This window comes from Blastocystis sp. subtype 4 (genome assembly GCF_000743755.1).
Source record: "Blastocystis sp. subtype 4 strain WR1 chromosome Unknown seqid_0082, whole genome shotgun sequence".
Lineage (NCBI taxonomy): Eukaryota > Bigyra > Opalinata > Blastocystidae > Blastocystis > Blastocystis sp. subtype 4.
Window position 1 is genome coordinate 34,127 of NW_014569465.1, and position 21,721 is coordinate 55,847.

Below are 21,721 nucleotides of genomic sequence, written 5' to 3' on the forward strand. Positions count from 1 at the left end.
TTCCGTTGTCTGCTTCATCTCTATAATCTCCAGGGAAGTGAGTGTTTGATAAGGATTCAACTGTTAGTGGCTTCTCTGCTTATTGATTCCTACACCAATGCCCCCACTGTGGCCTATCAAATCGCTTTTGATCTGGCAGGATTAGGTGATGAGGGGCTGATCACTGCATTGTTGCCACTTCTCCCTTCTGATTCGTCGTTCGATCGCTTGCGTGATATTCTTCGTGGTGTTGTGACCCGTCAACTGTAAGCTCTGGAAAGGAGAGTGAGAGATAGAGCACAAGACTTTGTGACACGTCGAAGTCATCATGATGGTCGCTTGCTTGAAGAGTATGTGAATTACGTGAATTATGAGGACACGAATGTACAAGCAGCCATGTTAGTAGCAAACAGTCTTACTTCCATTGGCAGTGGAAATGAGTTCATTCTAAATAATGGAAACTGGGTAAAGAAGGCAGAGAACTGGACCAAGTATCATATCATTGCTTCTTTTGCTATGGTTGGAGTATTGGAATGGATTGATCCTAGAGACAATTATTTGTTCCACAGGAGACTGTTGAAGCTCTTCAAAACTTCTTGACGAGTGAAAATGAAGAGGAGCAAGCAGGTAGTCTGTTTGGATTCTCATTGTGCTCGATGTCTGCTGTAAGGATAGAAGGAATTGTTCACCAATAGGAGGATACAGCTGATCAGGAGCAAGTAGCTCGAATGCGACGTATTGTGAGAGAGAATGGTCCAAAGGAAATGTTGACACATGCAAGCGCTTTAGGTCTGGGACTTATCTATTGTGGCTCTTATGACCAAGGACTCACTGATGATCTCTTTGCTTTGATTGATGTAACTCCCTTGAATCCTTATGAAGTGTAGGAGAAACCATTTGTCGGTATGGCAGCAGGCTTGGCAATTGGTCTTGTGAATTGTGGTGAGTAAGAGGAAAAGATGTGATGTATAGGTCGAGATGACTCTGTTGAGAGACTGGAAGAGGAGATTCGAGAGCATCTTCTGCCCACATTACGTGAGACTCAGCATGATCGAATCGCTGTGGGACTGGCTATTGGTCTGGCACTGATGTTCTATGGTTCACATACACATGGAGAAGGTCTGTTGCATGAAATGTTAGGTGACAATAATGCTTATGTCCGTATGGCAGGTGTATTGGGTCTGGGTTTGGCATACGTAGGAAACCATCATTCACACAGAGTGATCACAGAGTAAGAATGAATGAAGAGAAAGATTGCTACAAATCATTGCTATGGATGTATCTGATACAGTTCGACGAAATGCAGTGTTTGCACTTGGATTCGTCTTTGCGGATGCTCCAACTGCATTCTTGCCAACAGCGAAACTCCTTCTCCAATCATATCATTCTCATATTCGATATGCTGCTGCACTGGTATCAGGTCTAATTAATGCTGGATCAGCACATCCTGAACTAAGTGAGCCATTATTGAAACTAATGGATGATTCTGTGAGAATAAGGAGAGTTGTGTGATGAGTAGGAGGATTTCGTGGCTCAGGGTGCAGCAATTGGGTTGGGAGCGTTATTTATGGAATGTAACGAGGCCAGTAGTAAGCAAGTGAATGAGTATCGAGAGAAGGTGATGAAAACACTGAAGAATGAAGGGTTCGCTGGATCTCGACGTACAGATACTGTGCTACGTCGTCAGGGAGCATTACTAGGAGCAGGTTTGTTGGATGCAGGAGGTCGAAACCTGATTCTTCAACTACGTTCGCCTCTTCATACGATGCGTCGTGAGGCTACAATCTGCTGTTTCTTAGCATGTCAGTTGTGGGAATGGTATCCTCTCTTCAATCTTATCATGAAGGCACTCACGCCTTCAGCATTCTTGGCTGTGGATAGTACGATGAAACTCCCTCGAGATTTCTCTCTTCAATGTAACGCTTCTCCAGAGTTATTTGAGTATGTTCCTGCGATCCACAAGGATGAAGAGGATGTGAAGAACAAGAAGTCTTCAGTTCAGTTCTCCTTCCAACAGACACGATCTGCCAAGGCTACACTTTCCAAATCACTTCGTCGAATGTCTACACAGAGTCGATCGACAGAGAAAGAGAAGGGAAAGGTAGAGGAGAAAGTGGAAGAAATAGCTGAAGAGAAAGAACCAACCCCAGAAGACATCAAAGAACCTTCAAAACCAAAGATTACAGAGTTTGAGATATCAAATGGATCACGCATCACTCCTCTGCAACTCTCCTTCTTAACACTTCCTTCTCAACGTTTCTCTCTGGTAGTCTCACTCTCTGAGGTGGTCAAATCGGGAGCTCTTCCTGGAGTACTTGTGCTGAACGACACTACTCCAAACTCTCCATGTTCTTATCTGGATTTGAAAGAGGAAGAACTTCCAGATCAGAAATGTCCTGAACCCTTTGTGTACCACATCCCTGAAGCACCCAAAGAATAATGTGTTTGTTTAACAAATTACTCGATTTAATTAGTTTGAATTGTTTCTGAGAATCCAGATGTACTGAGTAATCAGATTCAATTAATTCTATTGATGAGTGTAATTGGTTCAAATTAATCTTTAACCCTAATCTACAAACAACAATCAAATCTAATTAATTCTTTCGATCAAATCAATTTCTGGAATAGTATCCCATCATTCTCTCTTTGATGCCGGGTCCACTCACTCCGAAAGTAACAATGCGCATTGCTAAGCGTATTGCTCGTAGTAGTATCTGTTCGAGAAGAGAAGCAGAGAGATTGATTGAGCAAGGCATCGTTAAGCTAAATGGAGTGCTCGTATCTTCTCCAGCTGTGAATGTGACTTCACAAGATGTGATTACAATCGATGGAGAAGAATTGCCTCCATTCCAGCGAACTCGTGTTGTTCTAGCTTATAAACTGCCTGGAGAACTCGTTACAAAGAATGATGAAAAGGGTTTTCACTTGTTTTACCTCTAATGAATAGGAAGACACACAATCTTTGATCGACTAAAACAAACAGGACTAGATTGCCATATTATGCCTGTCGTATGGATTTGGATATATGTTGAGAATAGGGACAACTCGATTATCATACTGAGGGCTTATTACTACTTACAAATGATGGAGATTATTCACGATATCTAGAGCTTCCTGCAAATAGTATTCCTAGGCGATATCGTGTCCAGGTGTATGGTAGAGTAGATTTGAGATGGTCTATTGACTGTAGTGGGATGAAAGTCGTATTGCAGCCTTACGTCACAGTAACATAGTGAATGGCGTTCGATATCAGGGTTGCCTGATTAAACGGGATTCAGGTACTATAGCTGAGTCCCAATCTCGCCATTGGTGTACCATTCAAGTCAACGAAGGAAAGGTACGAATTGGTGTGTTGAATCATTCATAGTATCATGAAGTGAAAATTCTTATGGGCTTTGTAGGTTTACAAGTCCTGAAACTGATGCGAACAGATTTTGGTGCTTATTCTATAGGGAATCTAAGTCAAGGTGAATTCCGTGAAGTCCGTCCTATTCCTTTAAACAGGGTGAAAAACATTCATCCGTTTTCGTTTTAGTACTTGTTTGTTCGTTTAGTAAAATGGTTTATCAGCAATGTCGTAAAAACATAATCATTATATGTCATGTCTTCCTATTCTGCATCATGTAAACATTATTTATTAATATACGTAGACATTTAAATCTACTGATGAAGCAAAATAACAATAAAGTGAAATCCAATATCTCAAGCTACTTCATCTTTTTCATTATGGGTATTCATTCTTTTCATCCAACGTATTAAAGAAAACAGAATAATAAAAGGACCAGATTAAAACCCAAAGATGTCTCCTAGAACCATTTCCACTGTTAGTGCTCCACTATCCAGAACCGACTACATCACAGAATCTCTACAAAACTTACATTGATATAATCAGCCCGTTCCGAGATAGAAGACCCATCTCTTGATAAATAAGCAACCAGATCATGATAGGTTATCTGAAGTCTTGACGCCAATTGATGCAACCGATTTGTCAGTTTCAGCTACAAATCACCCTTCACAAATGGTCTCACCTGTTCACTCATATTCATCTTTTGAGGAGAGAACTTAGCATTCACCATAGCTGCCTTCTCCTTCACATCCACTACCTCCTCTTCCTTCTCAGCCGAGTCATTCTCCATCTGTTCCTCTTTCATCTTCTTCTACTCTTCAATCATCTCTCTTCACATACTTTCTCCTTCTGACGCCTTCGTTTCTCTCTCTGTCGCTCCCTCTGTTTCTCTCGTTTCTGCTCTAACTCTTCTGCTGATAATGGTTCTGGAATTTGGCTCTTCACATAATCCCATCTACAATGAACCATTCCAGAAAAAGTCACTTATTTGGATTCTTCTCTCGATAACTTATAAAAGCCTGTTTGGCCAATTTTGAAGAACACAGAACGAAGGGAACTCGTTCCTTTTCATCCAACACACAAGGATCGCATCCTCCTTCCAGCAAAGCCTGAATCAAATCCACATCATTCTTCTTAGCAACCAGATGGAGAGGAGTTTCACCATCATTATCCCTAACAATGTGAATAACTGCAGAATCCTACCAGAGAAATCCATAATAAGGTCTTTGTAGAAGAATAGAACGCATGGTACTCACATCTCGTGTATGTAGACTCGACCAGAAGATAGAGAGGAGATTAGTCTCATCCTCAGACGGTGCTGGCTCAGTGGAAGACTTCTCTGGTTCAGAAGCTTCTACAGGAGAGTTTGTAGCTTCCTCTGTCTTATGGATGGCTGGTGACGCCATTTCCACAGGGGCAAGAATCTCTTCTGGAATAGGTTGACTCTCTGCAGGTCCCAAAGTAACAGTAACAAGTTCACGATAAACACGATTCATTTCAGTCAAATTCGGTCGACCGAAAAACATGGGAACTTTGCGAATCCGAGAATCGTCACGATTCAAACAACCCTCCTGAAAGAACAAGGAACTAGTGTTAAGATTCAGACCAACTCAAACGTATTCAACTTAGTGGTACCCAAGAACACAGCAGAACAAGAACGAATTTCCTGCTGCAGACTCTGAACCGTTTTATGTACCTACATTCACATAATCATCTCAAGAGATACAAATTCCTGCATCAGCTCTTCATTGTGTCGTCGTAAGCGAGCACCCATGGAAATGGCTTTCCCAGAAGAATTGTCCTTCTTGCGCTGTGCTCCTCCTTGCTTTCGACGAGTCGTATATCGTTTTTCCTGACGACTTAGGAGCAACTGTCCCTTATTATAGATTCCAAGAATAAAGTATCCACTTCGATATAGAATAATACAGAAGTGACCATCCAAATGCGTTGGCAGTTGAGACACTGCTACCTCACGATTGTTGTAACCACTCTCTAAGATCCTTTTGTACATAGTCATACGTCCAAATGAATAAACCAAGGATAACAAGCAGCCCTCTTCGATTACTTCCATCGAATCGTCCTCATCACTGTCCGAAGAATCACTGTCTTCCTCACCCTTTTTCAGAGATTGACGTAATAGTTTCAGATGCTGTTCTGACTTGAAATGAATCTTCTGTTCCTCCAGAGTATCGAATACCTTGTGACACATAGAACAGGCAAAATGAAGAAGAGAATTCTCTCCATGAACATCAACTGAATTAGTTGCAGAATTCACCAGAGAATACAAATCATTCTTAGGAGAAGTGCCCGAAGCATGCTCAATCTCTCTCCGGATATCATCTGACAACTCATAGAGAAGGATTCTTGAAGACTTCATAGAAATGAAAGAATGAATGAACAAACAGAACATTGCACATAAAATAACAACTAAATTCACTCCTCAGCATCCATCTTCTTGGTCGATTGCTCTCTTTCATACTCTTCCACAGCCGCTTTGGCCTTCAATGCTTCCTGAACCTACAAAATGTTAGTATGTATCGCGATTATGACTCGATAACCTCCAAGTTTGACGCAAAAACGTCGTTGACTCGGGCTTTCTGAGAGAATGCTCTCTACCTTCGTCCAGAGGATGCCTTAAGGATCACGAGTAGGTGGAATGCAGAACGCGACCACCTCCACTCTATCGATCGCAAGCATACTAGCATACTGAACAACACTAGTCCTTGTTGCAATCGACACAACACAACAGTCACAAACCTACCTCTTCTTCTGTGGGATTCTTCACTTCCCAGGTTCTCTCGATAAAGGCAAATGGCTTGGAAGAGGATTTATTGGATACGACCTTATTCGATTCGAGAGCTTCGACCGGTGCCGTTCCTTCAATCACCATAGCAACAGTATCAGCCCCTATCGTGAAACCAATGCAGAAATCGAACCTGAAGGCTTGTTTAAGAACGTGTTCACAAGCAGACGCTTGTTGCACTCGTCCTGTCGCCTGTTTACAACAGGAACATAAACTTCTTGTCTCTTGATGGCACGAAACTTTCTCTTAATCTTGGAACGGACACTCTTAGCCATTTCTCCAAAAAGAGTATGTGTAAGAGAATGAGGAATGGATGGTAGGGAGACGGGAAGCCAGATTCTCTGGATTCCCGTAATTCTCGTTTCATGATTCTCTAAGAGAAAACATAGATTATCGAATGAATTGTGCTCGTTCTTTGCTTAAAAGTACATCGAAGACGGTGGGAAGGCTGTATCGTCGAAACTTTAGTGAAACCGCTGTGCATAAGAACATCTGGATAGAAGAACATAATGGTATCAAGGAGGACCTTACGAACAGATTTGAGTGGAATGGAACCAATATTATGAATACCGTTATATTCCTTGGACTTATCCCTGGATTCATTTATCTCGTAGGAAAGGGAGCCCAGAACGTATTTATTTGTTCTACATGGATAAGAAATAGAGAGAATATGAAACACCTGACAGAACGAAGCCCACTCCTGCGACCTTCCAATAAGGGAGTATTCTTGTTTACTGTATTGGATTGTTTGTGAAAGAACGAAACATACTATTCTACAACGTGGGATCCATCTTCAACTGCCATTTCATCACTGTCTAAAAACGAGAGTGCATCTCCTTCTACTGTGTTTCCTGACGATAGTGTCTGCAGCAAGGTCATTTGATCACGAATCACTTCGTTTGCCTCTCGTAACAGACCACGAAGCTTTTCAGCCGAATAGCTTTCATCAACATTCTCGATCTTTTGTAGCTGAGCTTCGAACTGCTCCAGTTTACTTTGTGCAAAGTCAATCACTTCCTGGCCACCTCCAAACAACGAAACGCATCCTAAAAATCATCCAAATCCCAATCGCTTACGCATCTGAGGGGTTGGATAAATTAGAGAGTCTTCGGTTCGTGGATAAACCTGTCGAATAGGTGTACTGTGGATATTGCGGAGTGCCTCACTCTCTCGATTCACCATTGTATTCATTATCTCCTGATTCGAGTGGATAACAGACTCCAACTCACTGATATGTTCACGTAAAGCTTGGGCCTCATGTTCATAGGAGTCATTCACCATCTCCTGAAACTCTTTTTGCACATCTACAGTTGTTGTCACGCATTCTTCCCCTCCAGTCATAAAGACTCGACGTGAAGGAGATTGCTTGCTAAGTGAAGCTCCTAAGCGGTTTCGAAGAAGTGAATTTTCGTTCAATTGCTGTTTCAGTGTAACTGACTGTAGGTTGTATCTGTTCACTGCTTGGGTCGTGGTGATTCGAAGCTCTCGAATCTGTTGGTCCAAAGATGATCGGGCTTTCTTTAGCTCATTGATTTCTTTCTCCAGACGTTGGGTTTCATGAACATTGGCTTCCTTGATCATGCGAATCTGTTTTTGCAACTGCTCCTTCTCTTGGTTCAAACGCTTTGAAATTAACTATGTGAATAGCTTACCTCACATTCAGAGTGCTGACGACGCACCTGAGCTCTTGACTAGACAATAAGAGATTGAATTGATAAAAACTTCTTCCAAATGTTTCTTCTGAAGTCTTATACGCTCCATCAGGTGATAAACAACATTCACACAAGTAGCAACATCACTAGGGGCATTACTTTGAAAATTAATACCAGATCCAATTCCTAGAAGCTGGAGTCTATCCAAATGAGAAATAACGAAAATACAAACCGTTCATTGACAAATAGAATACTCTGATCCAAGGTATCTTCTGTAGCAATTGTCAAGAATGATGTTTCTGGAGCATCTACAGTATAAACAACGAGAAGAGATTCAGTACCCTGTGTTGTCGACAGAGTTGAATTGTTTTCTACATATCCGTAAGATTAATTCACATAAGAACAATTCTTACCAAGTTGGGACGATTCCATAGAAGAGCAACAAATGAAGCTAGGATCTACAGATGATTTAACAAGAAATGCAGAACGATAAGAGCAAAAAGGAAAGGACAAAAGGTAAACAACGAAATGATGGAAACAAACACGATTGGAAGAAGAGTAGATGGAAACAAACAAATCAAAAATGGAAATAGAATACGAAAATGCGCATTAATAGTTAGGTTCTGTGAATCTAGCGTTATTCTATATCTTTAGACGAATAATATTAAGTGTACCTGATAGTATGGTTCATAATGGAAACTCTTTTCATCGAGGAACATCAGATCACAAACATGCAGGAAAACAAACATAATAGTCATTGTTGCCTACAGTTCCAGTTAGAAATGTTGATACTGATCAAATATACAGTTCCTACCCACATTGCCCACGTATCTCCAGCAAAACACGAGATGACTGTCATGCAGATGATAAAAGCAAGTGTAAGCTTCTGACGGACGTTATCATACATGATAGCAGGATTTCCACAATGTAAGAGTGGCTAAAAAAGGAATCATAAAAGGTGGAAACTTTCCCTAGTTGACATTTATAGAGATTGTTTTCAATAGGTCTATCCAGATAGATTCCTGAAGGAGTCAGATGAATAATGGAGTGATAGCAACGTGATATGAGGGTGAATAGTGATTCCAATGAAAACTCTCTTAATAAATGAGAAAGGACAGAGTAAGTACTCTGATGGAGTCACTTCAAATGGTGTGATGCCAAATCCGTACGTTCACAAATAACCTTGATAAATAAAACTCCGCACTCAAGAATAATAATTGATAACCCTGAGATTCGTTTCCACACAACTTTGCCTCACCACATTCAAACAATCTTTGTAACGATCAATTGTCTCTTGTAGGAACATTCTATTTCATTTGCCTCATCATTTTTAGCCCTATTTCTTGTGAATGAGTGCTGCTAACGTTACCATTTTCACCGAACCTTTTGAATGGTATATGATCCGTAATGGTTATTTGGGACCTGAATACTCATCAAAGGTAGTGTCCATTGTCTTAGGACTGATTATGCTCATCTATGATGGAATTACACGCAAGCGATTCGATTACTTATGGTGTATGATAGTTGGAACTATCCTTTGGATTGTTTTGGAATGGTGTCTGCTTCAGTCAGGGGTTCGAGAGTATCAAGAAGGTTATTTAGGAGGCAAACTCCTTGGTTTCTGGCCTGCTTTGATTCTTCGTTGTGCTCAAGAATGTGGTTTCCTGATGGTTTGTACTCTCTTTGAGGGAGATCGTCTGATGAACTGCATGAAGGGAAAGAAGGATGCTCCTAAGTCTTGGAGACGTTATTTGGAGCTTGCCGTTGTATTCCTTTTTATGACGATAAGTAGCTCATTCAATATGAAGGGTGGAGCAAAGGAGGAACGTTGGGTTGGTAGCAACGATGTATGTGGTCGTCGTAATATGACTCATATTGTCTCTGTCATCCTCTTCCTCATCACAACCATTGTTCCAATTATCCTTCTTATTGTATTCCGTAACAAGAAGTATTTTGTACGACGTACTATTGGTATGACGATTTTCGTCACTTGGATTTCTGGCTTGGGAATGATTCTCGAATATAACTTTAACGCTCGTTGGGTCGAGGTAGGTTACTATCCGCAGTATGTTGCCCTTCCTTCAAGTGGTCATATGTTCCTGGCCTTTGTTTATGACTTGGTCATTGAGGTCGTTGCACCTCCTGTATTCATCTACCATCTGATGGTGTTATGCTTTATCCTGCCCGACTTGAAGAATGATGACTATTACGAACAAAAGAAGGAGTTACCTATTTCTCAGGCACCTCCAGTTCAACCTTCTGTCCCTGTCTTTAATGGACCTCAGGACTTATTCCTTGTTTGTTCAGAAAACGGCAATTTGGCCCAATTTACAATTCAATGGACACTCGATTCGATAACCTCATCTACGACATCAATGAATTCAATACAACCATTCTTGAGTATTCGTTTGACTGGTATATTATTCGGAATGAATCTTTGGGACCAAACTACGGTTTTGCAGTGATTTCATTACTAATAGCAGTTGCTATTATTTTCTATGATGAGTTCACACGGAAACGACTGGATTATGTTTGGTCATTTATCGTCGGTACTATTGTACATGCTGGAATTGAACTTATGTACCTAAATGCAGAGGCTGTAGAATATCAGGAAGGTAGTTTCTTGGGAAGATCTGTCCCTAAATGGCTCTCTGTGTTCCTTCGTTGTTCTCAAGAAGGTGGAGCTATTCTCATTGTAGTTTTGTTTGAAGGAGATCGCGTTTTTGACTGTCTCAAGGGAAGACAGAAACGTCCGTTGGCTTGGCGACGATGGATTGAGGTTCTAGTCGTATTTATTGCACACTCATTGGTGAGTTTCTGGTCGATGTATCAGAATCACCAAGAGCAACCCAATTTTGGAAGTCCTGATGTCTGCAGTCGACGCCTCGTAACAGGAACGAGTCAAGTTGCGGTATTCACGGTCATTTCTATTATTAGTCTTTTCTTGCTTCTACTCTGGAGGAAGAAACGATATGTACTCCATCGATCCCTCGGAATTCTTCTCTTCACTACATGGATAAGTGTATTTACGTATTGTATTGAGTACATCTACTTAATCCGATGGATTGAAGTCGGTTCGTATCCAGATGTGGTTGTCGTTCCTTCTAATGGTCAATTTCTTCTCGCATATTTGTACAGTATTATTGCTGAAGCTGTATTACCCATTTTGTTTATGTATCAGTTGATGGTACTTGTTTTCATTCTTTCGGATCTGTCAAAGGATGACTATTTCAGTTTACCAATTGGGAAAGAGATGGTCTTATCTGTAAAGTCTTCTATTAGTTTGTAGTGATATGTTTGATATGAATACACTTTCACGGTTCTTCTCTGTTTCGGTTTCGTGTCGGAGCTAATAGATCCCATATGTTCACATGTACACACATCCCATATATGGAGAGCATCGAGAATTGTAGTCTTCATATCTTTGAAAAACGAGGATATCCACTTAAACAAGTCTTTCTCAAATCTTGATTTTCTATCCTACAGATAGTACTCCATTTTCTCTACAACTCTATCCAGTCAGATTGTTTCAAACGAGATTCATCTACGAATGGATCCCGATGATCAGAGAAAGCATCCAACAAGAAGAGCAACGTTCGGTATGTTATAAAATCGGAATAAGATGTGTAGCGGAGTCTTCAGCAAAACGGCCTAAGTCGTTTATGGAATTATGTATCTGTGAATGGATATCCTGAGGTTCGTAGACAACAGTAACCAGTCGTGGAGAAAAGACTGGAACATCGGGGAGAGATATGTGATCCAGAAAATCCTTGGAAATGGAAGTTATGGAGATGTAGCAAAGGCAATTGATACTCAAACAAACGAGATTGTAATGGTAATTTTGAGTAGTCAGAAATAGGTGGCGATCAAGAAGATTGCTCACATGTTTGTCGATGTAGAAGATACAAAACGTGTGTTGCGTGAAATTTACATCCTTCGACACTTGCACAGTCCGTTTATCGTTCGGTTGCGTGATGTCTTTGTTACCTCTTCATTCAAAAGTGACAATACCTTGTACATCTATTGTAGATGTTTCATATAGATATATTGTGATGGACTATATGGAAACGGACCTCAATAAGGTCATTTCGAGTAATCAGTTCTTCGAAATTGATCATGTTCGATATATCATCTATCAGACTTTGTGTGGTTTGCTGTATATGCACTCAGCAGGCATCATCCATCGAGACATCAAACCTGCTAATATTCTGTTAAATGAAGTAATAATATCAAGTTTATATCACTATAGGATGTTTCTGTAAAGATCTGTGATTTTGGAATGGCTCGGGATTTACCACCATCTCTTCCTCAGAGTACTAAACCACAAGGAACGGGGCGGGACGCTTCGGGTTCCTCTCTCCAGCCTCGGATGACTCTTTCTCTGGCTGACTCTCCCAGTCCAGCTCAGTCGCCACTTCAACGCACTATGACACGTCATGTGGTGACTCGTTACTATCGGTCACCTGAGCTGTTAGTTCTGGGCAACTACCACCAAGGAGTGGATGTATGGTCAACAGGTTGTATTACTGCCGAGTTACTGCAAATGCTTCAGGTGAATCAAGCTGATTACCATTTGCGACAACCTCTTTTCCCAGGCAAGTACTCATCACTCTCGCCTCGCAATTCGTCCCCCACCACATATATTTCAGCAGATATCGAACTGAAAGAAGATGATCAGATCTGTACAATATGTTCAGTGCTAGGTCGTCCTCCAGACTCGTTCCTCCAGAAGGTCCAGATGGAACAGGTACGAAAGACACTGGAGAGCTATTCCAATCAAGTAGGATTTCGAAGGGACTCCAATACGTAGACTGTTCAGTGGTCACAGCGGTTTCATTACATCCCATCAGACCTCAGCGATCTCTTATCTAAGATGTTAGTAGGATGAGTTGTAGAGATATGACAACTAGGACTTTGAGGAGTCAACACGGATTACTACCAAAAAAGCGTTGGAACATCCTTTCTTCGACTGTATTCGTGATCTGGGGATTGAACTTGAATGTGAAGTTCCCATCAATTGGCAGCGATTGAAGGACTTAAGTTCGATGGACCTGCAACAGATGATGGATTTTCTAAAGGAAGAACTGGAGCTTTGGGATCATCAACGCTCAGAATAAGTGTCGATAATGAACGCAATGCTAAAGTTGTTTGTTCCAATTGAATATACACGCATAAACGACAACCAACGTAATGACGAACAAACACAGAATCGATCCACCAATCTCCTCTTCTTATGCAGTGAGGATGCAGGCACCTCCAGCAGCCTTGATCTTCTTCTCAGCCTATTCCATCATTTTTCATCTCAAAACACACAATGCTACTGATGAACTTCGTCTTCACAATGATAGGTCTGTCGATATGACCTCTGCCCAGAAGCTTGAACACTCCATGCTGAGTCAAATCAATCATAGGAGCCTTCGATGTGTCCTTAGCAGCCTGTTCTCTCACCTCAGCGGGAACCAGACTCCACACCTCATCCAAGTTCATCGTGGGACAGTACATAGCCTCACGGTTCAGATGGAAGTGTCTCATACCGACCTTTCCGAAGTAACCAGGATGGCTAGTAACATCAACACCTCTTCATAAATACTTACAACTTATCGAAAAGGATACGAGCATGGAGCAAACCTCCAGCCTTACCACGTCCAGAAGGATGGCAACGATGCTTTCCGATACGACCATGTCCTGCACTAACATGACCTCTAGCCTTTCTGTTCTTGCTAAATCTAGTAGGCTACAAATCGTTAGTCCCTTTCTCCTTCAATTTCACTTCAAATAGGCTGGTACTGCAGAAACATAGTTTGTACAATCACTAAAAACGTACCATATTGAATCAAGGTGAATCCGATAATCCTGGTATCGTTTGAGTCCAACGAATGCAATGGTCGCAATAAGATTGTATTTCGACGACTACATCAAACGAAAGCAACAAAGAATATTACTCAACAAACAGTCGAAACACCGAATTATCTTCTTCCTTTCATCTTATAGGACGAATCGCGGATAACGATTATGTATGAGGTTTCTCCTTCTTTCCACGGAACAGAGCGAGGAGAGAGGTCTTGGAAACACACACAACCTTGAAACGGACTCCCGGAATATCACCAACAGCGTGACCAGAACGACCGAATCCAGCAATCAGAACCTCGTCGTTCTCGTCCACAAAGTTCAGACAACCATCACGAGGAACGAAAGCGGTGATCTTCTTTCCATTCTTGATCAACTGAACACGGACGCACTTACGAATAGCTGAATTGGGCTGCTTAGCTTCTACTCCACTATCCATCATCTAAATTTGTCCAACACCTACACCTTTTCAAGAACAATACCCTTAGCCATAGTGGCTCCTCCAAGGACGTTAGCCTTAATTGAGGAAATGTTGTGTCCCTTCTTGTAAGTCTAGACAATTAAAAGGTCTTCCAGAAGCAATCACCTTATCAGCCCATCTTTCGTTGCGACGAACCACACGAAGCTTACGAGCAGCACGAATACCACAAGGTTTACTATTTTAGGATGGTTAGGAATTCGAACATGAGAATCCGATTCAAATCAGCCACGAGAAGCGAGGAATCAACTACCTACCCCTTACCCATTCTTGTTAGACGCGATTAACTTGAAGAAGAATAATCTCTAAGGAAAACAACAAAATGGATCTAGATTCAATCTATTAAGAAGAAAATAGAGATTTCCTAATCTGGCCCAGATTCGATAATGTATCGGTTTATGTATGAAGAAGGATGATATTCAACATAGCAATCTATTCAACACACCATTTAATTGTAATAGATGGAATTACAAGAGAATAGAAGAAACACAATGATCAGTGTAATTGACTCTTGAAATCGATTCTACAAACGATAGTCACCATTCTCACAAATGCTTTTTCTGTACTTACTATCGGCTGTATTCGCCTATGTTTCTTATATGATGATCCTTATAACCTGTAGACAACTACTGTGAATTCATATACACCTGATGAGGTGTTGAAAATGAATAGTGAAAGTGATGTGGTGGTTATTATGTTTTATGCGACAGTAGTTGGTTGGTAAAACGAAATCAGTTGTAGTGGTGTTCTCATTGTAAACGGTATACACCTACATTTCAGCAAATTGCCAATTCATTTACGGATTTGTAGGTCATCTGGATTCGGACTATTGACACCTAGTCCTAGAATCAGGTTTGGAAGAGTCAATTGCGTCGAATATAATCAATTTTGTAAAGACAATCTCGTTTTGGGATATCCGAGTCTTTCTATCTTCACTTCTGAGAGAAAAATGGGTTTCCCATATGATGGTCCTCGTGATGCTCCTCATGTTGTATCTTATATTGCTTATACAGCAAGTAGAAGTCGATAGAATAGTGATAATATAGATGTTACAACAATGGTGGCTGTTCCAGTGGAATTGGTAACTCCAATTGCTCCAAACCAATTTTTGACTCTTCTCGAAGACCAAACTCAAACAAATGTCCTTCTTATATGGCGAGCGACCGATTCAAACGATCGAGCAGTTGAAATGATTAAACATCTTGCTTACTTGTATTTGGTAGATCCTTCAGTAAACTTCCATTATCTCCTGTATTCACCAACTCTGTCAGCTGCTCTCACCATTGATCGTTTTCCCGCAATTGTAATTCTAACTCGAGGTGAAGTATTCCAGTATGAATACGAAGTCGAAAGGATTGGAGTCACTTATCTCGAAGAGGAGGAGGACGAAGAAGAGGAGGAAGAGGAAGAAACACAACCTGAAGAGCTACCAGAGCCTCAGATGCTGGAATCGGGTGTGCTGAGCCTTATTAATGATCTGACTGGAAATGCACTCAATAGTCAGGGTTCTTCAGTTTGGTTCCCTGGATATGTTTCATCAATGGTAAAGCTACTCAAGTCAGTCCATGCGTATGACAGAGCAACATTAGATGCCATTCAAAAGGCAATCAAAGCAATTCCGGATTCCGATCAACAAAAGATCTATCAGTCTGTTTATGATCTTCTTCTCACGAAGGGATCGAAGGGTATTTGGAAGGAATGGAGGCGAGCATTTGATGAATCACGTAAACAGGACGATGAAGATCAAATTGTATATAAAAACGTTTTGCGATTATTTGCAAAGGATTTTGATGTAGAATTTGAGAATGAGGAATTGTGATCCATTTTTGTTTTTTTGTTGCCCCAAATCCGGCCCAATTTTGTTTGTAGAAGAAGATTATTATAGAATCTCACGTTTAGCATCTAGATTCCTTTAGAAACTCTATTTATCGTCAGGTTGATCGTTATGAGTGTTCGTAAAGCTCCATCAGCCAAGTATAGTGCCTTGTCGTCTGCTTGTGCATCAACCTTTTCGCAACTTGTCATGGTTCCTTGTGAAACTATCAAAGTGCAGTTGCAAGTAAGCGACATTATTAACCCTTTGATTTAGTTATTCCAAAAGGTTTCTGCAAAAGGAGAAAGTGTTTTAGGAAAATCTATTAAGGCTATCTATCGAATTGAGGTATTGGGTCTTATTCCATTTCAATATAGGGAATTCGAGGTTTCTGGAGGGGATATTTCGTTTCTTTATCCTGCAGTATCCCATCGTGTGCTATCTACTATTCAACGTTTGAGACACTGCGTCGTTATGCTTACAGTTATTGTGAAAATCATCCAAAGTTGCTATTCTGTGATTCTACGATTCTAGATGGATTCCCTTTGTTCCTGCCATCACAAGCAGTTGTGCGCAGGTTGTTACATGTCTCGCAACTTCTCCGATTGACCGAATTCGAACCCAGTACTGGGCAAAGTAAGTTTGGAGGATGGTATATCATCAAGTCGTTCCCAGCCTCTGCGTCTCCTTTTACACAACACTATGGAGGAAGCACGTGTACATGGTTTCACTTCTCTTTATCACGGTTTGCGTCCACTCCTTCTTCGGGACATCTGCTTCTCTTCTGTATATTGGAGTGTCTATGAGCATCTGCGGAATGCTACTGCATCGCTCAACATTTCGCCAGTTCTCCAGAATCTGGTAGCAGCCTCGATGGGCGGAATCATGACATCAGCTGCGGTAACACCGTTTGATCTGGTAAAAACACGGCAGCAAGTGTTACATACGCGGGAGCCCATTTTGCAGAGTTTGCGAATGATCGAAAAGGAGGAAGGAATTCGAGGGTTATTTAGAGGGCTCACTCCGCGTGTGGTGCAGACGATCCCATCAATGTCTGTTATGATGATTGTTTATGATGGTCTGAATCGACTCATCTTACAACGACAGACTTCTGTAGTTCCTGAGTTGTTGTTTCTTTGTTTTGATTAAAGGAACCACAAAATGAAACCTTTCTTAAATATATCTCCAAAGCAACTTCGTTCCACACCTAACATCATATAACTTCTTTCGAACAAACAACGCACTGTCGAGGTGGGAGTATCTTCTCCGTTGCCTTGCACTTGGGACAAACATAACTGTGAGATCGCTCTGCCAGAATGCGAATTTCATTCTCAGGAGTCTCGATAGAACCAATGGCTCCCGGAGTGGGAATAGGAAACATACTAATAACAGCCTGGAGAATCTTTTCAACTAAGAGTTACAAAAGGTTAGAAAGAGGACAATTCCACGAAGGGACCCATTCATCTTTATGAAACGAAGTGATGGTCAGACAAATCTTCTTGTTAATTACAAACCGACCATTTTCCTAGAACTGAAGCCTGTGATCGACATCGTACTGTTAAAAAGTATATATCTGGAGGACTCATTGGCCAATTAGAAGGAAGTATAATCTTTCCATGATAAATACCGTTCTCGTAAGGAGTATCAATTGGACCACGAATTGTAAAGTGCCATTCAAATAAATTTCCCTACTCCATTAATCCATCTTATCCTAACTTACAGGAAGTGGAGCAGCAGTAAATTCGGGACTATTATTACGACGCATCTTTTGAATGTCCTACTCTGATGAATCGAAAATCCTATGTTTACGTTATTAATTCGTCCCATTGTAATGGCGTTTGGCATGATTGACAAGAATGATTTGTAGTAAGAATGAATTGATTTGTATCTTGGACACTTAAAACGAAAGAGATGTAGAGAGAAATGATTACTTCCAACTCCTAAGATACCGAAATTGGGAGTATTTTAGTCAGTACTGTCAATGAATCGAAACGAAAAAGATTCTGGTAGAATGGAAGCAACATATAACACATCCGATATTACGCCAATGGAGCCATGGACAGAACAAGGTTGGAATGCACTGTATTGGTTGTCAGTTGCTGCTGATCCATAGTGAAACAGCAAGAAGAAAGAGGGAGGAATTGCGAATGAAGATGAGTCAAAAGGCTCGTGAAGAACAGGAAAAGTTGCAAGTAGTCAGTGTTTGTGGATCTAAACGTAGATGAAACGGAAACAACAGGAAGAAGAAAAACGAAAAGCCGAAGAAAAGAAACAAGTGGACTATGAGAGTTAGAATAAGGAATAGGAAGAAGTAAAGATAGCTGAAGAGAAGAAGAGCAAAAAGGGAAAGAAAGCGAAAGCAGAACCAAAGAAGGAAGAAGAGAGGATTAGTCTCATGCCTTCAAAGAAGGAACTAAAACGTGCAGAAGCTCTACGTCGTGAAAAGCAACGTGAAGAGGCGATGCGTAAGAAGCAAGGTTGTTGATTGCGCATTGAATGAAGAATAGAAAAGGAAGTAGAGGAAACCCCTGTTGTGGAGGAGCCGAAGCCTGTAGTCGAGAAGTGAGTAAATTACATGATATTAAGATGTAGAAAACGAGAGAGACCGAATGATGCCTTTGTAAAGAGTATTTGGGTAATCATTTTGGCTATTGTCGTCTACTTATTCCGTGAGGAGATTGCTCATGCTTTCAAAGAGATTATTTCTTCTCTTCATTGATATCTTTATTATGACACACTATCACAAGATTCCTTTCATAACAAACATCCAAGAAATCAATAATTGGTACTGCCCATGAGCATGAGGACTCCAAAGACAAAGTATTCTTATGCATTTCAACTCTCGCCCAACCGTGTTCTCCCCAATACTCACCCCAACTATTTCTTAAGATCCAATACTCCACGCCATCTTCACTAATACCCCATCCAGCAATTTCAATAGCATGTCCTCCTAACATCACTTCTTCATGATCCATATAGATACCTCCTTCATAATCCAAGAAGTCCTGTGATACATCCATATGACATGTTATAGGACCACGAGCATAAATCTCAGCCTTCATCTCTTGAACACCATAAGCATATCCATACTCTGATACCTTCACTCTACGATAATCTTTCACAGCAAAACAAGGTTGATCAGGCCAACAATTCTTACAGCGATTCATGTCTGTACACTCTAGATCCTTAGCTTCATAAATAGCACATGTCTGATCAGGTACACCTTCTTTACGAATATACTCCCAGACGGCACTTGAACAACCTCCATGGCAGCTACCAGCTCCACTACAATTGATCAGTTCCTGTTCTGATAGTGCTATTGTAGGGAATGCTCCCTTTCGAGCTAACGCAATACGATCTGAAAGAGAAGAAGATGTTGCTTGAGCCCAGCAGGATCCACAATACTGAGGGATATGCTGATTCTTATCCCAGGTAGCATAGTTAAAGCCATCGATATTACGAATATCATAAGACTTAGGAAGTTCTTCTGGTTTGATATAGGAAACAGGAAGAGGTGACAATACATAGGATTGCTCTGTTTTGCCTATAGTTCACATCTCATTCCTCATTCCTACACACATGACAAGACTCTGGGAAGAATCGCTTACGACGCTCTAAACCTCGAGGAATACGATTTGTAACCATATCTTTAGGAATACGAGGAACGGCATAGGTACAACCATCTTCTATTCCCAAGTTGTTCTTACCTCGAACAATCCTGAAGAAGCCTTCTTCTCCCTATAGAATTACAATACTGAGATTTGCTTACCCAATAGGTACCCCATGAATTACGCACAATCCAATAGGGAATTCCGTTCTCTTCGCCCCAACCCACCACACTAATATCATGACCATCTCCGGCAATACCTGTCTTGTCTTCATAGATACCTCCTTTGTACTCCAGCAAATCGTCAGGAACATCAATACTGCAAGTGACAGGACCATGGGCGTAGATTTCCTTCATGATGTTCTCTACTCCGTCCACATGACCATATTCGTCCACATAGTACTTGGTGTAGTTATAAACAGGATGACAACCACTACTATCACAGTCTCGACAAATGTGAATATCATCACAGGTAGAGTTGTCACGAGCTTCGTAACGCTGACAACCCTCCTCAGGAATACCAACCTCATTGGCGTATTGATAAATGTGAATGGGAAGACCTCCATGACAACCATGGTCAATTTCGGAACAATATAAGATAACCTGAATTGACAGATCATGTTCTGGCCACACATTCTTCGTCATATACTTGAGACGATCGGTAATGGACGAAGTGGCAGCATGAGCCCAACAAGAACCACAGTACTGAGGGATGTGCTGATTTCGCGCAAGAGAAACATAACTCTTTCCATCCAGATTACGACTATCATAAATCTCTAGAAACAAACCTACAGATCAAAATTCTTTGGCAACTCTTCAGTCTTGATAATTTCCCAAGATCGTGGACCATGAACAAGTTCATCACGAATCACATCGGGTTTCCAAGAAAACACTACAGCAAACAGGAGAACTAGTCGAATTATACATTCCGCCATAGATTCTACATAAAACAGAGATCTTACGTGTCATTATTTGAGATTCCATAATATTGTTCTATTCAGGTCATAAGCCAAAATCACTGAACAGTTGATCCAACAAACAAATCTGTCATAAGACTTTGAAATTACCACAAGTCATTATGAGAGTATACAAGTTTCTCTCCATCTTCATCGGAAGAAACAGCTAAGCCCATTTGAGAATTATCAAAGATATAAGATACAGAATGACCAGTAACTAGAATCGAATTCATTTGATATATCTTACGGACTCGAAGAAGTTGCATGAGAACATTCAATGCACACTGATTAGGTGAAGCACATTCAGTGTGGATACTTCTGAAAAATGCTACTTTCCGGTAATCAAAAGATGGATCCTGTTCTACTGTGTGATACTGACATGATGTATTCTAATCATCACTATAGCTCCATGTCCATACTTTCATTGCATTACTGACAGTTTCCTCTAGTTGTTCTTTCGTAATATCATCGTTCTATAACTCAAATCAATCCCCCTCTCCCTACTAACTCATAGACTAATAGTAACACTTTTCCATCTTCAAATAACTGATAATGGACATATTTAGCTTTGGGAGACTAACTCACAAAAACACAGCATGCATACCATTTCAACTGTTTGAATCGAATAACTTGGATTTGTAAGTACATATCCATTATCTATAACTTGTTTTGTGCAATAGAAGGTAAAAAAGGCCCGTTGCCGAATGACAATACAATTGGCTACAGATTATCATTTCTAGGATCCTAAACCAAGTTGAGCTGCAAAAGGAGAGAAAGTGTGGTGTAACCGCATCTCTCGAATAGCTTCATTGATCCGAGCCACTTCTGGTGAGATTGGGGTTGACTTCATTGCTTCAATGAGCAGTGTGACTATGCGTTGTTTATTCTCCTTATTTTCATTGCTAACAGGGATAGCCATCGAGGCAAATTCAACGCAGTTCTGTCTAGATGTAATTAATTCTATTTCTTCTTACCCAGCATAATCCAAAAGATGAGGAGATGCGCCTTCCTTTAACAACTCCTTAACAGTATAGAAATTCATCTTACGAGCAGCATAGAACAACGGACTTCGTCCCATAAGATCGGGAATATCAAGTTCATGACTAGAAGAAGCAAGACGCAGAAGATTCAAGAAATAATCATTGGACTTGGTTACATTGGCAGCAGCAGTATGAAGAGAAGTCATCGAATAACAATTCTACACTGATACTCTCTCAGAATCTTTACTCTCGTTGTTGGA

General features: G+C 40.8%; 12 protein-coding genes across 12 annotated transcripts in view; 5 read left to right on the forward strand and 7 right to left on the reverse strand.

Annotated features, from left to right (window-relative positions):
• The window catches only part of JH06_5183 (hypothetical protein), a gene marked incomplete at both ends in the record, with an annotated part of 3,140 nt that extends 721 nt beyond the window's left edge, over positions 1–2,419 (forward strand). Inside the window, 8 exons of the mRNA XM_014672639.1 lie at positions 68–245; positions 276–498; positions 528–644; positions 675–836; positions 870–921; positions 952–1,210; positions 1,233–1,467; positions 1,499–2,419. Coding sequence (XP_014528125.1) covers positions 68–245; positions 276–498; positions 528–644; positions 675–836; positions 870–921; positions 952–1,210; positions 1,233–1,467; positions 1,499–2,419 — 2,147 coding nt within the window. The remainder of the gene's footprint in view (positions 1–67; positions 246–275; positions 499–527; positions 645–674; positions 837–869; positions 922–951; positions 1,211–1,232; positions 1,468–1,498) is intronic.
• Positions 2,420–2,628: 209 nt separating this feature from the next.
• On the forward strand, positions 2,629–3,514 carry JH06_4195 (pseudouridine synthase; the record flags this gene model as incomplete). The annotated part of the gene is made up of 5 exons (XM_014672627.1): positions 2,629–2,896; positions 2,927–2,988; positions 3,018–3,140; positions 3,170–3,316; positions 3,347–3,514. The coding sequence occupies 5 exons, from the start codon at positions 2,629–2,631 to the stop codon at positions 3,512–3,514; spliced, it is 768 nt and encodes a 255-aa protein (XP_014528113.1).
• A 251-nt stretch (positions 3,515–3,765) lies between these two features.
• JH06_4196 (hypothetical protein) lies at positions 3,766–5,702 on the reverse strand (the record flags this gene model as incomplete). Its single annotated transcript, XM_014672628.1, has 8 exons — positions 3,766–3,828; positions 3,858–3,977; positions 4,008–4,136; positions 4,166–4,280; positions 4,310–4,524; positions 4,582–4,912; positions 4,936–5,021; positions 5,052–5,702. 8 exons carry the CDS (start codon positions 5,700–5,702, stop codon positions 3,766–3,768), a joined length of 1,710 nt encoding a protein of 569 aa, XP_014528114.1.
• A 257-nt stretch (positions 5,703–5,959) lies between these two features.
• Positions 5,960–6,403, reverse strand: JH06_4197 (hypothetical protein; the record flags this gene model as incomplete). The annotated part of the gene is made up of 3 exons (XM_014672629.1): positions 5,960–6,082; positions 6,111–6,232; positions 6,262–6,403. 3 exons carry the CDS (start codon positions 6,401–6,403, stop codon positions 5,960–5,962), a joined length of 387 nt encoding a protein of 128 aa, XP_014528115.1.
• Positions 6,404–12,059: 5,656 nt separating this feature from the next.
• JH06_4198 (mitogen-activated protein kinase) lies at positions 12,060–12,897 on the forward strand (the record flags this gene model as incomplete). The annotated part of the gene is made up of 3 exons (XM_014672630.1): positions 12,060–12,560; positions 12,591–12,659; positions 12,691–12,897. The coding sequence occupies 3 exons, from the start codon at positions 12,060–12,062 to the stop codon at positions 12,895–12,897; spliced, it is 777 nt and encodes a 258-aa protein (XP_014528116.1).
• A 160-nt stretch (positions 12,898–13,057) lies between these two features.
• On the reverse strand, positions 13,058–13,607 carry JH06_2512 (60S ribosomal protein L27; the record flags this gene model as incomplete). The annotated part of the gene is given in 4 exon segments (XM_014672602.1): positions 13,058–13,340; positions 13,375–13,506; positions 13,519–13,549; positions 13,601–13,607. 4 exon segments carry the CDS (start codon positions 13,605–13,607, stop codon positions 13,058–13,060), a joined length of 453 nt encoding a protein of 150 aa, XP_014528088.1.
• Positions 13,608–14,086: 479 nt separating this feature from the next.
• On the reverse strand, positions 14,087–14,373 carry JH06_2513 (40S ribosomal protein S23; the record flags this gene model as incomplete). Its single annotated transcript, XM_014672603.1, has 3 exons — positions 14,087–14,179; positions 14,214–14,283; positions 14,363–14,373. 3 exons carry the CDS (start codon positions 14,371–14,373, stop codon positions 14,087–14,089), a joined length of 174 nt encoding a protein of 57 aa, XP_014528089.1.
• Positions 14,374–14,656: 283 nt separating this feature from the next.
• On the forward strand, positions 14,657–15,924 carry JH06_2514 (protein disulfide isomerase; the record flags this gene model as incomplete). The annotated part of the gene is made up of 5 exons (XM_014672604.1): positions 14,657–14,695; positions 14,728–14,814; positions 14,847–14,911; positions 14,946–15,121; positions 15,152–15,924. 5 exons carry the CDS (start codon positions 14,657–14,659, stop codon positions 15,922–15,924), a joined length of 1,140 nt encoding a protein of 379 aa, XP_014528090.1.
• A 126-nt stretch (positions 15,925–16,050) lies between these two features.
• JH06_2515 (mitochondrial carrier protein) lies at positions 16,051–17,067 on the forward strand (the record flags this gene model as incomplete). The annotated part of the gene is made up of 5 exons (XM_014672605.1): positions 16,051–16,164; positions 16,195–16,266; positions 16,296–16,423; positions 16,453–16,554; positions 16,584–17,067. 5 exons carry the CDS (start codon positions 16,051–16,053, stop codon positions 17,065–17,067), a joined length of 900 nt encoding a protein of 299 aa, XP_014528091.1.
• JH06_2516 (hypothetical protein) lies at positions 17,009–17,299 on the reverse strand (the record flags this gene model as incomplete). The annotated part of the gene is made up of 2 exons (XM_014672606.1): positions 17,009–17,125; positions 17,159–17,299. 2 exons carry the CDS (start codon positions 17,297–17,299, stop codon positions 17,009–17,011), a joined length of 258 nt encoding a protein of 85 aa, XP_014528092.1.
• Positions 17,300–17,335: 36 nt separating this feature from the next.
• On the reverse strand, positions 17,336–17,683 carry JH06_2517 (ubiquitin-conjugating enzyme family protein; the record flags this gene model as incomplete). Its single annotated transcript, XM_014672607.1, has 3 exons — positions 17,336–17,443; positions 17,475–17,606; positions 17,639–17,683. The coding sequence occupies 3 exons, from the start codon at positions 17,681–17,683 to the stop codon at positions 17,336–17,338; spliced, it is 285 nt and encodes a 94-aa protein (XP_014528093.1).
• A 934-nt stretch (positions 17,684–18,617) lies between these two features.
• Positions 18,618–20,460, reverse strand: JH06_2518 (peptidase C1A family protein; the record flags this gene model as incomplete). The annotated part of the gene is made up of 4 exons (XM_014672608.1): positions 18,618–19,462; positions 19,527–19,656; positions 19,688–20,288; positions 20,318–20,460. The coding sequence occupies 4 exons, from the start codon at positions 20,458–20,460 to the stop codon at positions 18,618–18,620; spliced, it is 1,719 nt and encodes a 572-aa protein (XP_014528094.1).
• Positions 20,461–21,721: the final 1,261 nt, after the last annotated feature.